The following is a 16,572-nucleotide window of genomic DNA, read 5'->3' as shown; positions in this document are numbered from 1 at the left end:
AACATTTTAAAAACTTGTCACTGTTTATTGGTCTGCCCTTTTCTGATGTGTCAGATTCTTTTTTATGTGAATGTTTCTCATCTGGTCTGGCCCAAACTTTATCCTCTTCCATCCTCTCTTCCTGACTAAAACCTAGAGAATCTCTATCAATATGCTCTCCTCTAAGAGAAGTCTCTGTCTGACCCACGTGCTCCTCTGCAGCAATCGGCTTTTCCCCATCATTTAGTTTAAAAACTGCTCTGCAACCTTTTTAATGTTAAGTGCCAGCAGTCTGGATCCACTTTGGTTTAGGTGGAGCCCATCCTTCCTGTATAGGCTCCCCCTATCCCAAAAGTTTCCCCAGTTCCTAATCAATCTAAACCCCTCCTCTCTACACCATAGTGTCATGCACGCATTGAGACTCTGAAGCTCTGCCTGCCTACCTGGCCCTGCATGTGGAACAGGAAGCATTTCTGAGAATGCTACCATAGAGGTCCTGGATTTCAATCTCTTTCCTAGCAGCCTAAATTTGGCCTCCAGAATGTCTCTCCTACCCTTCCCTATGTCATTGGTACCTACATGTACCACGACCACCGGCTCCTCCCCAAAACTACACACAAGTCTATCTGGATGCCTCGAGAGAGCTACAACCTTTGCACCAGGCAGGCAAGTCACCATACGGTTCTCCCAGACATCACAAACCCAGCTAGCTATGTTTCTAATGATCGAATCTCCCATTACTAACACCTGCCTTTTCTAATGACTGGAGTTCCCTCCCCCGGAGAGATAACCTCAGTGCGAGAGGATACCCCAACATCATCCGGAAGGAAGATCCCAACTATGGGAAGGTTTCCCTCTGCTTCTGTTGACTGCTCTTTTTCCCTGAGCCTTTCAATCTCCTTAACAGCACAGGGGCTGTCTGACTGGAGGTGGGACAAATCTACAGTGTCCTGGAAAGCCTCATCAACATACCTCTCTGCCTCCCTTAGTTCCTCCAGCTCTGCCACCCTGACCTCCAAAGCCCATATGTGGTATGCTTGTGATAATTCTTTTAGAGGGTTGCTTTGTAATAAATTATGTACTTCCAATAAATAAATGTGTCCCAGGTGCTCCGTAATCAACAATTTGCAAGATACTAGGCATTTAACCTATCACAGGAAATCAAACTGTTATAGATAGGATCGATTGATTCCTGAATATATCAGAGACTGAAACATATTCTGCTCCCAGCAGTAAAATGCAGAAAATTACACGTTGAAAAGCTGTAACAGACACTGTTTTGCATATAATCCATATTTATACACCCTGAAAATGCATGATTGCTAAGATGCCTAACAATGTAAATTTAAAACATTGAGCCCCACAAACAAAATATCAGCAATTAAATTTTAGTACAACTTTGAAATACCATCATCTGCAAATCAATGCATTAATGAAACTTTAAAATTAAAATTCCCATAATACAAAGACACTGCTGCTTACCAGCCTAAGAAACTTTTTTCTGATTGTATGCTTAGTGGCAGCTATGGATTCAAGTACAGAGTATGAGGAAAAAACTTCCTGACGTATATTAAGTTGTAAAATTGTTTCAAAGGACATTCCAATGGTTGAGGTGAAAACTATAGCTGGTCAGGAAAAAAACCTTTGATAGAATCGTTTTCTGAGGTAAAATGCAATTCCATTGAAATAAAAATGCCTTGGAAAGTCATGCCGATTTTACCAAAATTTCATTTAGGAAAAATAAAAGAAATTTCCCACAATGTCAAAACATCCCGTTTTGACACTGTCTAAATGAAACATTTTGATTTTTCATTTTGAAATGACTTTTCATTTCATTTTTTTTATATTTTGCATTGTATATTATAACACATTTTAAAAAGTCAAAATCAAATAAAAATGTTCCCATCATTCTTATACATTTTTTGAGTTGTCCTTAGAGGGGAATTTCAAAATTTTCGGGTTTCATTCCAATCTGAAATGAAGCAAATTTTTAAATCTTATAAACCTTAGTGAAATGGAATGTTCACCCTCTGAGCAGTTCATTAAGTATGGACATTTAAAAGTAGACTGAAAAGTACGGTAGTAAACATACCGGATGGTACGATCATTCAAAGGATGAATATAGGCAAACAATACAGGAACGCAGGGGCAAGATTAGAAAGGCAAAGGCACAAAATGAGCTCAAACGAACTACAGGAATAAAGGGAAACAAGAAGACTTTTTATCAATACATTAGAAGCAAGAGGAAGACCAAAGACAGGGTAGGCCCACTGCTCAGTGAAGAGGGAAAAACAGTAACAGGAAACTTGGAAATGGCAGAGATGCTTAATGACTTCTTTGTTTCGGTCTTCACTGAAAAGTCTGAAGAAATGCCTAACAGAGTGAATGCTAATGGGAAGGGGGTAGGTTTAGCAGATAAAATAAAAAAAGAACAAGTTAAAAATCACTTAGAAAAGTTAGATGCCTGCAAGTCACCAGGGCCTGATGAAATGCATCCTAGAATACTCAAGGAGCTAATAGAGGAGGTATCTGAGCCTCTAGCTATTATCTTTGGAAAATCATGGGAGACGGGAGAGATTCCAGAAGACTGGAAAAGGGCAAATTTAGTGCCCATCTATAAAAAGGGAAATAAAAACAACCCAGGAAACTACAGACCAGTTAGTTTAACTTCTGTGCCAGGGAAGATAATGGAGCAAGTAATTAAGGAAATCATCTGCAAACACTTGGAAGGTGGTAAGGTGATAGGGAATAGCCAGCATGGATTTGTAAAGAATAAATCGTGTCAAACCAAACTGATAGCTTTCTTTGGTAGGATAACGAGTCTTGTGGATAAGGGAGAAGCTGTGGATGTGGTATACCTAGACTTTAGTAAGGCATTTGATACAGTCTCGCATGATATTCTTATCGATAAACTAGGCAAATACAACTTAGATGGGGCTACTATAAGGTGGATGCATAACTGGCTGGATAACCGTACTCAGAGAGTTGTTATTAATGGTTATTAACAAGTGGGGTTCCGCAGGGGTCTGTTTTGGGACTAGCTCTGTTCAATATCTTCATTAACCACTTAGATATTGGCATAGAAAGTACGCTTATTAAGTTCGCGGATGATAACAAACTGGGAGGGGGGATTGCAACTGCTTTGGAGGACAGGGTCATAATTCAAAATGATCTGAACAAAGTGGAGAAATGGTCTGAGGTAAACAGGATGAAGTTTAACAAAGACAAATGCAGAAGTGCTCCATTTAGGAAGGAAAAATCAGTTTCACACATACAGAATGGGAAGAGATTGTCTAGGAAGGAGTACGGCAGAAAGGGATCTAGGGGTTATAGTGGACCACAAGCTAAATATGAGTCAACAGTGTGATGCTGTTGCAAAAAAAGCAAACGTGATTCTGGGATGTATTAACAGGTGTGTTGTAAGCAAGACAAGAGAAGTCATTCTTCCGCTCTACTCTGCACTGGTTAGACCTCAACTGGAGTACTGTGTCCAGTTCTGGGCACCGCATTTCAAGAAAGATGTGGAGAAATTGGAGAGGGTCCAGAGAAGAGCAACAAGAATGATTAAAGGTCTTGAGAACATGACCTGTGAAGGAAGGCTGAAAGAATTGGGTTTGTTTAGTTTGGAAAAGAGAAGACTGAGAGGGGACTTGATAGCAGTTTCAGGTATCTAAAAAGGTGTCATGAGGAGGAGGGAGAAAACTTGTTCACCTTAGCCTCTAAGGATAGAACCAGAAGCAATGGGTTTAAACTGCAGCAAGGGAGGTCTAGGTTGGACATTAGGAAAAAGTTCCTAACTGTCAGGGTGGTTAAACACTGGAATAAATTGCCTAGGGAGGTTGTGGAATCTCCATCTCTGGAGATATTTAAGAGTAGGTTAGATAAATGTCTATCAGGGATGGTCTAGACAGTATTTGGTCCTGCCATGCGGGCAGGGGACTGGACTCGATGATCTCTCGAGGTCCCTTCCAGTCTTAGAATCTATGAATCTATGAATCCTATATCAGCAGGGAAATGAAAAGGATGATTTACATTTCTAATATCTAAATCTACTAGACGAAGATGGGGGGGGAGGGAGGGAAGAGGGACAATCTCTACTGCTTAAGGCAAGGATGCTCAAACATTTTCATTGCATGGACTATATTACTTTACTTTTCAATTTAAGCAAATGCTGTAGTTGCTATATGCATGCTAAGTGGTCACAAACTGAATGGAAGGAGGTCTGCAAGACTGTGATTTGGTGGTGGTGGGAATGTGGTCTGCCAGACTCTCTCTATAAAGATGTGGACCACACTATAAAATCATCACTGATAAAGTTGGCAGGGAACACAAAAATTAGGGGAGTGGTAAAAAAGGAAGAAGAAGAAATAATGATTCAGAGCGATATGGACTGCTTGGTAAACTGGGCTGAAGCAAGCAATATGTATTATTATTATTATGACAGTCATACTTACAGGATGGGGGGACTCTATCCTTGGAAGCAGTGACTCTGAAAAAGATTTGGGGGTCATGGTGGATAATGAACCACACACAAGCTCCCAGTGCAACACTGTGGCCAAAAGGGCTAATGCTATCCTGGGATGCATAAACAGGGGAATCTCAGTAGAAGATTAGAGAGGTTGTTTTACCTCTGTATTTGGCACTGGTGAGACTGCTGCTGGAACACTGTGTCCAGTTCCAGTGCTCACAATTCAAGAGGGTCCAGAGAAGACCCACAAAAATAATTAAAGGATTAGAAAACAAAGTGACAGATTCAAAGAACTCAATCTGTTTAAAATAAGAATGTAAGAATGGCAAGTGGTCTATCTAGCCCAGTATCCTGTCTTCCAAAAGTGGCTGGTGCCAGGTTCTTTAGAGGGCATTAACAGAATAGGGCAATTAAAGTGATCCATCCCCTGTAATCCAGTCACATGGTCTGCCAGTCAGAGGTTTAGGGACACCCAAAGCATGGGGTTGCATCCCTGACTATCTTGGCTAATAGCCATTGATGGACCTATCCTCCATGAACTTACCTAATTCTTTTTTTAATCCATTTATACTTTTGATCTTCACAACATCCCATGACAATGAGTTCCACAGGTTGATTTGGGCTGTCTGAGTAAGTACTTTCTTATGTTTGTTTTAAACCTACTGCCTATTAATTTCATTGGGTGACTCCTGGTTCCTGTGCTATGGAAGGAGTAAAAAACACTTTCTTATTCACCTTCTCCACACCATTCACCATTTTACAAGCCTCTATCATACCCCCTTAGTCATCTCTTCTCTAATATGAATAGTCCCAGTCTTTTTAAGCACTTCTCATACGCAAGCTATTCCATACCCCTAATAATTTTTGTTGCCCTTCTCTGTACTTTTTCTACTTCTAATATATCTTTGTTGAGATGGGGTGACCAAAACTGTGTGCAGTATTCAAGACGTGGGCATACCATGGATTTGTATAGTGGAATTATGATATTTTTTGTCTATTTTCTAACCCTTTCCTAATATTTCCTAACATTCTGTTAGGGTTTTTTGTGTGTGTTTGTTTGTTTTTTGACTGCTGCTGCACATACAGTGGATGTTTTCAAAGATCTATCCACAATGACTCCAAGATCTCTTTCTTAAGTGGTAACAGCCAAGTAGGCCCCATCATTTTGTATGTATAGTTGGGATTATGTTTTCCAATGTGTATTACTTGCACTTATCAACACTGAATTTTAGCTGCCATTTTGTTGCCCCATCACCCAGTGAGATCCCTTTGTAACTCTTCACATTTAGCTTTGAACTTAACTACCTTGAGTAATTTTGTATCATTTGCAAACTTTGTCAACTCACTTTTCCCATTAATTTTTAGTTGCTTTTAATTATTTTGACACTGTATTCACTACTTTTCTTCATGTCATCTAATCCTACCATCTCTTCTATTTCTTTCTCTCCTCCTCACAGCTGTACATTTCTCTGCCAACTAATGCCCCTTTCTCCTCTTGCACATACTTTCCTACTGCTTTGTTCCAATCTCTCCTAGGCAACAAGGCAATGCGTGAAATTCCATTTTCACCTGTTCCCCTGGTTGTTCCTTGGTGACTGGCAGCTACAATACCACTGGTGGCTCCAGTCCCCAAGAGTAGGTCACATTTCCTTCCTATTACATAGCAGTAGCCCCTTACAGCTTACAGAATCAGCTGGGACTGGCTCCACTCCTTGTTTTTGACTGCTGTTGTAGGCCTCCAAGCTTTTATTAGCAATGAACACCTTTGGCAGCTGTAGAAGTAGCTGGAAATAAGGACAACAGTAGCACATAAGACAATTCTCCAATAACAAGTACACAGTTTTAGAAACACTTTCCTAAAGAATGGCATCACATTTTAGTGTGGCTACTCAGCTTAGATTCTCATACCACCTGCTAGACAAGACATATCCTCTTAGGCACTTACAAATATGTGAGCAACCCACAATCTTTAGTATATTATCCTGCAAAAGTCCTGTGAGGTAAGGAAGTGCTATCATCCCCATTTTTGCAGATGAGGAACTGAGTACTCTCCCGCAAGCGCAAACATAATGCAGAACATTGACAGAACTAGACTGAGCCAACAATTAAATCTGGGGCTGACACTCCCCCTTTTATTTCAACATCTAGCTTAAGTATAGTTTTTGCATTCCCAGCAATGGTGCAACTGTATGTCAGAAAAGGTGTTGTGTATGAACAGCTACCTAATTTTATTTTTCTCCTTAATCTTATTCTAAGACTGAGAAATATATTTAAAGCACAATCAAATATTGAGTAAAATACTGCACCACAAATAACTTTATTAGTTGGTAAAGCAATTATTACTATACACTGCTTTGTCTATAAACAACTTTTGTTCCAATAGAGACTGTCAAGTGCTGAGGCCCAGAATTTTTTTTTAGTTTACGTTGTTTTAAAGATGATGTTACTTTTTATTTTTCAAACTGATCCTTCAAGTTGCTAAATCTAAAGAAAAAAAATCATGAAGTTTGGTCCATTCTCCAAAATGCAATGCTGTATAGACACAGCAGTAGCTGCTATCTGTGTAGTATCTACCATCAGAATGAAATAAAGCATTATGGTGAAAGACAAAATATGATACATTCTTTCTTAAAAATGTCCTTGTGGCTTGAAGGACTGATTTGAAGACATTAACATTTACTGGGAATCTAGGATCTAAGATCTACTACATTTACAACATTTGTAAAACTGGTAAAATATCATGCCTGGCCATCTTATGTCCTTTTAAGACAACAAAATTCAAGGATTTGAAATTTAAAAGTAAATTAACATTTCTTCTCATTGAATACATTTTAGTTGTATTTTCTAAATGTTTCAGTGCCTGCATGCACTTGCATAGTTCAAAAGGATCTGGACAAACTGGAGAAATGGTCTGAAGTAAATAGGATGAAATTCATTAAGGACAAATGCAAGTACTCCACTTAGGAAGGAACAATCAGTTGCACACATACAAAATGGGAAATGACTGCTTAGGAAGGAGTACTGCGGAAAGGGATCTGGGGGGTCATAGTGAATCACAAGCTAAATATGAGTCAACAGTGTAACACTGTTGCAAAAAAAGCGAACATCATTCTGTGATGTATTAGCAGGAGTGTTGTAAGCAAGACACTAGAAGTAATTCTTCTGCTCTACTCCGCGCTGATTAGGCCTCAACTGGAGTATTGTGTCCAGTTCTGGGCACTGCATTTCAGGAAAGATGTGGGCAAATTGGAGAAAGTCCAGAGTAGAGCAACAAAAACAATTAAAAGTCTAGAAAACATGACCTATGAGGGAAGATTGAAAAAATTGGGTTTGTTTAGTCTGGAAAAGAGAAGACACAGGGGACATAACAGTTTTCAGGTACATAAAAGGTTGTTACAAGAACAGAGAAAAATTGTTCTTAACCACTGAGGATAACACAAGAAGCAATGGGCTTCAATTGAAGCAAGGGAGGTTTCGGCTGGACATTAGGAAAAACTTCCTAACTGTCCAGGGAGTTAAGCACTGGAATAAATTGCTTAGGGAAGTTGTAGAATCTCCATCATTGGAGATTTTTAAGAGCATGTTAGACAAACACCTGTCAGGGATGGTCTAGATAATACTTAGTCTTGCCATGAGTGCAGGGGACTGGACTAGATGACCTCTCAAGATCCCTTCCAATCCTATGATTCTATGAGAAAACCATATGGCATGTAGGTTTATGCAAACTAGTTTACTCTCCATGGCTTTCACAGTTTAAATTATTAACTCTTTTCTTGACAAACTTCAATCACTGGTTGGAATACTATGGATATAGCACCCAAGAGGAAAAAATCACTGTATCCATATCACATATATCAACAAACGATTCTAGAAATACTTTTTTTTTGAAGTTTCTAGGAGACGTGGGGAAAATTGAAATAGTTCTATAAATTTTTAAGAGCTTTGAAATCTGAGAAAAATTAAGCATTTTGTTTTGTTTGCAAGCATTAATCATTCTCTCCTGACAGAAAACTTTAAAGTAGATACTAAACCTTTAGTGCTGTTGGACAGGTAACAAACATATCCTTTTTCAGCAATCTTGTCACATAATCTGAATTTTAGTAACAAACTTCATTCTCAGGCATGTTAATTCTCTGCAGCATCTGTCACTGCTATGAATGGTTGATCATAAGTACCTCTGTAGTCATCTCAATGCTATTAAGCAGATGGCAGCGCTAAATCTGAATGATGTAGTACATCTCCCTAGTGGACTTTGTTTCCATATACTACCATTATTCTACAATTCCTCAGTGATAAATCTTATGTATTCTAGAGAACATTAAATAGTGAGTTGACAGTGGCAATTGATTTATTACCAGTAGTTTGCCTTTGCCCTATTATTGTCTTCGCAAACACTTGTGTAGCTCATGTATGAAGCTTCCAAGGCATAAAGGCCATTGGCCTAATTTTTTCTGTAGTGTTTTAGAGATTTAATATTTTAATGTAATTTGTCTTCAGAGTGAACATGTTTAAACTCTGGTCTACAGATCTGAAATAATTCCCTGTTAAAATTCTCCTTTTTCCTCTATTATATTCTAATCTGTGGATTTTCATGATAAAATGTTCTAGTATTAACATTAGGCCATTAAAACAGCAACTTCTTTTGACCATAAATGCAAGTAAAAGATTATTGCCTGATGTGTGGTTTTGAGAAGTATTATTTGTAATTCAACTTTGTTTCATAAATATCATATATATACACACACACACACACACGAGTGAAGTTGGTAAAAAAGGCACTTGTGTGCCAAGAACAAATGAATACAATAATATGGGGGGTTATTGTTTTAGCAGTATTTAACTTCTGCAGTTCAATTTATATTTAAACAGATCATTTGTGCTATATACAGCAGTATATGTTAAATTATTATGTATCTATGTAGTGCAGCTTTCATGAAGAAATTACTGAATGCATAATGCAAAAGCTGCCTGCAGAAAAGCTATATTGCATGGCATATGGCAACATTAATTTTAGTCTTTTTGCTTTCCTTAGCTTGGCATTGAAAATCTACCATGAGCGTTCATAGCTTTTGACAGTTTCCATTATACTCTGGTTTTTAGGTGGAGCTGGCTGACTGACAATTTCACAAATGTTTACTATTCTCAATTTTCAAAAGCTAAGCAATAATGTTTCACAAACTCATTTTATCTTTCTTACTATGATTGGACTGCTTTAGCATTATTTGTTCAATTAGACTTACTAATTTGTATGGGTGTAATTTCTATCTAATATTATCCCCTAAATGTTAAGTGCTGCATGGGAATTTAATCACGTCTCCCACAGAAGTCAATGGAGCTGGCTGGCTACAACCAGCACACTTCAGAGTTATCTATTTGAAGACTATCATAACTGCCAAAGATAGTTCCTTTGAAAGCCCACCAAAATGCACTCTATTTGTAGATTTACTCTATGAACAAATTATTTGTAGACGATGCAACATTTTAGTATTCAAAATGGAAACATTCCCCACAGATATTGTACTTGCTTGCTGGGACAATACCATGTGTAAGAATTGGAGAGAAATCTCAAATTTAGTCTTCTCCTCTCTGGTATTAGAGTGAAAGGTTTTTAAATAAAACCCAAGGTTGATAGGTACCAGGAGTCATGCAAAAGTGATTCTCAGTGATGACATCTGAATACCAAACAAAATGCCATTAATAAAACTTAAAATGGGCATCACTTTCAGTCTCCTAGTTGGAGGTTGGCTACTATATTACAATATTGGTTGCTGGAGAAAAGGGGAGGTTAGGTTGTATAGAGAGGAAGAGCAGCTTTTCATGAAGGCAAGTGAAGATTCAAGTACCCATCCACCCACAATATTTAGACCATGGTATCTGAATGTCATATCATTCCCTTCAACCGCTATCAGCTACAGATATCCTGGGGAGACAGTAAGGAGGATGTGAAAGTATCATATGGTGCCGTGCTAGAGGAGAGCTCTATCCAGTTGTACTGGATGCCCCAAAATGGAGAACAAACTACAAAAATTTACTACTACACTTCACATTTGAGATGTACTTGGGTGGGACAGTGAGCTATTCATTCCACTGCAAGAACATTCTCTTTAACTAGCACTGTACTATTTTGATTCACATAAGAAAACTATCGGACTCAGCCTAGAATACCAAAAATACCACTACTCTGAGATGTACAACAAATATGCTAAAAAAATCATTATTTTGCAAATCAGTAATCCTAAGACTGAACAACAGCAAATAGATGAAGCATCTGTAATTTCCCTTGAGTAGTAGAAGTACACATACAGTGGAGTACACTTCAAAACTTTACTCTGTTTCTAGAGATATTTCCAGTTCTAGCGGCATTCCTCATTTTAAGTACACAGAATATCTCTGAAATCTGCAATATTTTTAAATCAGTATGAACTTTTTAAGCATTCCATGTACCCACAGTACTAGAAAAAAGGAATATGTAGCCCTAACTGTTGACTGAGTTTAAAGAGGCCGATTAACCTAATATTTGCTTTAACATTATTTTAGGGGTACTTAAAACAAGCAAAACTTGCTTTTACATGCTAATCAAAAAGTGACCCATTTTAAACATGTGGACCTCTTCTTCATTCAAATACATCAAGTTTTTTTCCCCTTATAATGAGGGAAAGTATAAAAAAAATTAAGATACTATAGCATCACAATTCTCTTTTGTTTCACATAATTTGTGTAACACCAAAGACATTTAGATATATTCCAGTGTTACAAGCATCTCTCAGTAGTTACAAATGACATTACAATATGTGCTACTCTTTGATCATCAGATTAAAAATTGTTCTGTGTTGCTCAGATGGTTTGGTTAAAGCTATTAGTTTTAGCCTGCTAATGCAATTCTGAAATATCTTTGCAAAAAATGTGAGCCGGAATTGTGTGAGCAATATTTCATCGAGCAAATTCATACCCCCTTCCCTTTCACCATGAACTACCCCTATTGTTTATAAAAACAGCAAAATAAGCAAGTGAATAAGTCATTCTTTTAAAAAGTTTATCAAATTTGGAGTCCAGTGAACATAACTGGAACTATTTTTGCTCATCACCATTCAGAGGACCACCAAAATTTGTAAAAGATAAAAAAAAAGTTCATAACAGGTCTTGTTTAAAACCTGACAAAAAGGAAAAACAAATTCAAATAATCATTTTTAAGTTTTAGTCTAGTCCAGTATTTTCATTGTGCTATCTGGAAGCATAGCCTGCAACAGCAAATAAAACCTATTACTAACATTAAAAGCAACAAAGCAAAATAGAACTGCCAATATTAAAAGTAAAAATTCTAAGACTTTTTTGAACAGTATCTTTACTAAAAAAATCATGTTAACTGCTGCTATTTTCTAAAGGTAGTATGCAAGGTACACACGTCCTCCAGAGTTCTTAATGCTTCTGGTGTGCACATCAGTTTTTAGAAATTTACAAAACCTTTTCAGGTGGGAGACACCATGAATAAAGACTACTCTTTTCTGGTTGTCAAAAACGTCATAAAAAAAACAATCTCAGTGAAAACAGTGAAATTAAAACTTTCCATTGATTTTTCACTTTGAGCAGTTTGCCTGGTTTTGAGAGCTTTCTTCCCTCACAAAGACTTAAATCATTCCTGACAAACAGAATAGCAAAATATTCCTCAGTTGCCAGCTGGGAAAGTGTTTTTCCTCCTCAACTGTGTTGTGAAATCAGGGTTCTTTAGTTTTTCAGATTTTGCTGCAAAGCTACAATGCGTTTAAGTAAAAGTTGTCTTTAACTTGTTTATTGGTGGATGAGATATATTGTCAGTTTGAGCAGCACACTCCCTATCCTTAGAGATATTGTAAAGGGCATCTTACCCATGAGAAAAATGGTAAGAGAAATCTTTTAAAGTGAATAACCATGGATAATGAATGCAGGAACATAAAACCAGAATATCTGCATACTCAGCATGGTCAGCAAAATGAGCTCAACCAAATAAACCAAATCAATCAAATATAAAGTCCCCTAAAATTCTTTTATCAAAATCTATTTGTACTGAACAAGTTACACGTTATCCTTTGATTCTTGAAATTTTTCGAAGTCAAGTTCCAACAAGCTAAAAAGTGAGTGAAAATTCCTTTTCTTTCAAATACATACAGTTCAGGCACTTTAGAATGCCACTGTCAACCAAGTTTCTGAATAATGTCATCTAGTAAAATCTGCCATTCTTTCAATACCTCTTCTCCTTGTTTACTGGGTTCCTTTCAACCCCTTTTGGTGGCAATTTGTCTTTTATACATACCTGATAGCAGAGAAGTATATACGACTGCAGATTGTTGCTAACAATCCTTTTGCATAATATTTATGCTGTTTAAGATTAGATATAAAAGGAATTCATCGGTACTGAAAGTAAAATTAGCTACTTGATTGTAGGAGTTTTCTGCTATAAATACAGTGGGACTTGATACTTACCTTTGTGCCTGGGTGCTATAGCTGTTGTCATAGGAGTCGTAGCCTTGCTCATCATAAGCAGTGCCATATCCATCATCATACTCCTGAAAAATATAATAGAAAAGTAATGTTAAAATTTAAAGAACACAATTCAGAACCTGAAAGAAATACATTAATAATTATAAATGTGAACAACACTATCAACTGAAATCTAAATTCATGCAACAAGATGTAAACCATGGAACTATAAAATCTTAATTTACTCAATACACACCAATTCTATCTGAGAGGCAACATAAATCTAAGATCTAAGATTTATGTAGTTACTTTGGATTTAAGTTTGAGATCTTGGTGGCAACCTATTTTGCACTTTTAAGAGACTATCATGTTGAATAAAAATGGCTACTTACCACAAAGTAACTGTGGTTCTTCAAGGGTGCTGCCTCTGCATATTCACACCTGTGGTATGTCTGGAGCCACAGACCTTCAAGAAAGCAGTGTCAGTTCGGGACCTTTTGTGGCAACAAACTTTGGACCCAAGGTTATAAAAAGGCTATGCAAATCCAGTTGCCTTAGTTCTTTCCCCTAAACTCAAGAATCCTGTAAGAGTATAATTCTGAAGAAGAGAGAGGCTGACAGGCAGTGCAATTATGCAGAAACAACACCCTTAAGAACCAGAGTTACTAACGTAAGTAACCATTTGTACTTCTCGAAGTAGCCTCTGCATAGTCCCACTTGTGGGAATTTAGTAAATGGCATAACCCCATGAAGGAGGGCAGAGATCTAATTAAACAAGAATTGTAGAACTGTCCTCCCAAAACCAGCATCAGACCTAGATCCCAAATTGAGAGAACAGTGTTGTATGAAGGTTTATACAGAAGTCCAGGCAGGACCCTTCCAGATGTTTATAATGAAAAGAATATAGAGGTACCCCCGTGATATTCGTTTATGCATGGTAGAGTGAAATCTAGAACTGTAAAGAACTGACACCTTAGATAATTTACAACATGACTCAATGCAAAGCCTAATCCATTTAAACAGATGCTGACTGGAAATGACATTCCCTTCACATTGATCCCCCGAAGTTAAAAAATTGTTGACATTCTAAAGGCCTCAATTTTACCCAAATAACTCAAAGACCTCTCTTGCCATAGAAGGTATACAAGCCTAGTTCCCCCAGGTAAGAAAGAAGCTTTGAAAAGATACTTGGGAGACTGATGATCTGATTCAGATGAAATTAAGACATCAGATTTGGAATAAATTTGAGATAAAAATACAGGGTAACTCTCTTGTAGATGTAATTGTGACTAAAAATGGTGCTTTTAGTGTCAAGTGGAATAAAGAACACTGTCATAAGATCTCCAACTGTACAATCTTGTCAGCACAACACTAAGGTTCCTTGATGGAATAGGTTCTCAACTCTGATGGGAAAACACCAGACCCTTTCAGGAATCTTTTGATGACTGAAATCAATAGAAACATCCACTGGGAGATAATATAGTAAGATTATAGATAGATGTACCTTGATAGAATACAATACAAGGGAAGACAAACACCAAGTACAATAAATATTTCAAAATCAATTATATGGGCATGGGTCATGGAGACATTATCTGATTACCTTTGAGAAAACATCTTCTGAGATGAACAATTCAACACAGATGGCTTTAGAGAATGTAGCAGAGCCTCCTCTATTTCCACAGAGCATTCCACATCAGAAGTAGTCAATGTCTTATGATCAAAGCAATGGAGATGAAGTAACTCCAGGTTGGTAAAATAGAGAAAATAGTCTTCCTGTGATAGCAGGTCTGATGATGAATGTTGAAGACCAAGGAACTTCATGTACCTATACTGTCTAGCTCAACTAGGGCAACTAGTATGATTTTGGAGAACGTCTTGTATCTTTTTATTACCATTGGAATTGTTGGAAAGGCATCAAAGAATCCCTTGCTCCAGTTCAGCAAGAATGTGTCTGTGATAGTCTATCCATCACTGTCTGTTTCAAGGAACACTCACACTGTTCCTGCAGCCAGCAACTGAGAGTCTGTTGCCATATTCTCTGTCAGTCAGATCTGCTGAGTTGCATTTGATGAGCCAGACTCCCATCTGACACAGCCATTATTTCCTGGCATTATTGTTAACTAGCACCTCATTATTTATTAATGTAATATTTAGCCATTATGTTAACAACATAGCCCTTATTCAATGCCAGAAAGGATTTGAGGCAACCTAATAGCTTTGGTCCACTACATGTATATGGCACTTGGTTTCCTCCCCCAGATTCCACCAATTTTGAACTCTCAGCTTCGGAGATAAGTTTTCAAACCCAAACTGGATGCATTTATGATGATCACAATGGCTGGGGACAGAGGATCAAAATGAACTTCCTATATTATATTGGTTGGGAGCTTCCACCAATGGAAAGTCCTAAGGAATTTTGGAAGTCGACTCAGATAACCCATATTGGCTACATTAGGAGGGAATGTTTTGCTGAACAATTGGCCCTGAGGGGCGTGGGGGAAAAGAAGGGTCATAAGACAAAGAAAAGAAAAGTGTCTTTTGCTTGAGACCCAGCATATCTAAACCTTCTTAAAAGGAACAATGCCAAAATGTGCTCCAAGTAGGAAAGAGTGCTAGCAAACTGACTCCACCACAAGGGAGACAGAATGCTGGATAAGTATGGCAGGTTCAACTTAGAGTACAGAGAGAGGATTGTTCCATAAGTTGCTAGCCCAATTGCCTTAATAGGGTGTAACTGGCATAGCCAATACTACCGTTTCCTGTCCCATCCTGGTTGGCAGCTCTGTGTGTTACTATATTTAGTATCTGGATAACTTCTCTTTAAATATAATCTTCTTCCAAAAAGTTAGTATATTATTTAGTAGCTTTGGGTTTCATTGAACTTTCCAGTCTCTGAACAGGTATTGGACTATTCTGTTTTGATGTGTTCACTTTATAGCATGCAAAGAATGATAAATGAAGGTTACTTCCCTATAACTCACAGTTCTTTGAGATGATTACATATTCACACTTACAGATATTGTGCCACCGGGTGGTGCCTAACCAAAGAACCTCCTCCAAGCAGTGCGCGTTAAAGAGCACATGCCTTGCCTCTTTCCCTTGGCATTTCCAAAAGCTTTACAAGGTGACGCTGGCCCTCTACAGTCTCAATTCCTTCCATTGTTAACTCAGAGTGACCATTATAGGACTCTGAGAAAGAGGGGGAGATAGGAGGGAAATGTGAATATGCAATCATATTGAAGAACTTGTGTTACAACAAAGTAACCTTCATTTCTTCTTCAAGTGGCTCTGCATATTATCTGCTATGGGCAGTTTGACAAGCAGTGCTGAAAACCCAGGAGGTGGGACCAAAGTCAAAATTAAATAATGACTGAAGCACTGCTATATCAAATTTGGCATTCACTCTTGAAGCCAGATCCAGAGCATAACATTTAGTGAATGCGTTCACTGACTTCCAGATAGCAGCCAGGTAGCAGTTCCTAGCTGGAACATGTTTAAGAAAAGCAAAAGATGCCTCTACCGCCATGCAGAATGAGACCATACAACACAGAAAGCACAGGATTTTCTGCTAATTTGTAGCACTAAATGACACATTGTTTAACCCATCTGGAAATAGTCTGAGCAGACACACACTGATCCCTATTTTTCTTAGCATAACAAACAAAAAC

The 16,572-nt window shown here is 37.8% G+C and overlaps 1 protein-coding gene across 2 annotated transcripts in view; it reads right to left on the bottom strand.

Moving 5' to 3' along the window:
* Positions 1–16,572, bottom strand: part of KHDRBS3 (KH RNA binding domain containing, signal transduction associated 3) — a 215,705-nt gene that overhangs the window by 24,402 nt on the left and 174,731 nt on the right. For both annotated transcript variants that reach the window (XR_004644826.1, XM_034763662.1), the window contains exon 7: positions 12,905–12,987. Coding sequence is in view for 1 of the 2 variants with exons in the window: in XM_034763662.1 (XP_034619553.1) it covers positions 12,905–12,987 (83 nt within the window). In the remaining variant the exon portion in view is untranslated. The remainder of the gene's footprint in view (positions 1–12,904; positions 12,988–16,572) is intronic.

This window comes from Trachemys scripta, chromosome 2 (assembly GCF_013100865.1).
Source record: "Trachemys scripta elegans isolate TJP31775 chromosome 2, CAS_Tse_1.0, whole genome shotgun sequence".
NCBI lineage: Eukaryota > Metazoa > Chordata > Testudines > Emydidae > Trachemys > Trachemys scripta.
The sequence above is the reverse complement of the archived record's forward strand: the minus strand, read 5'-3'. Positions and strand labels throughout refer to the sequence as shown.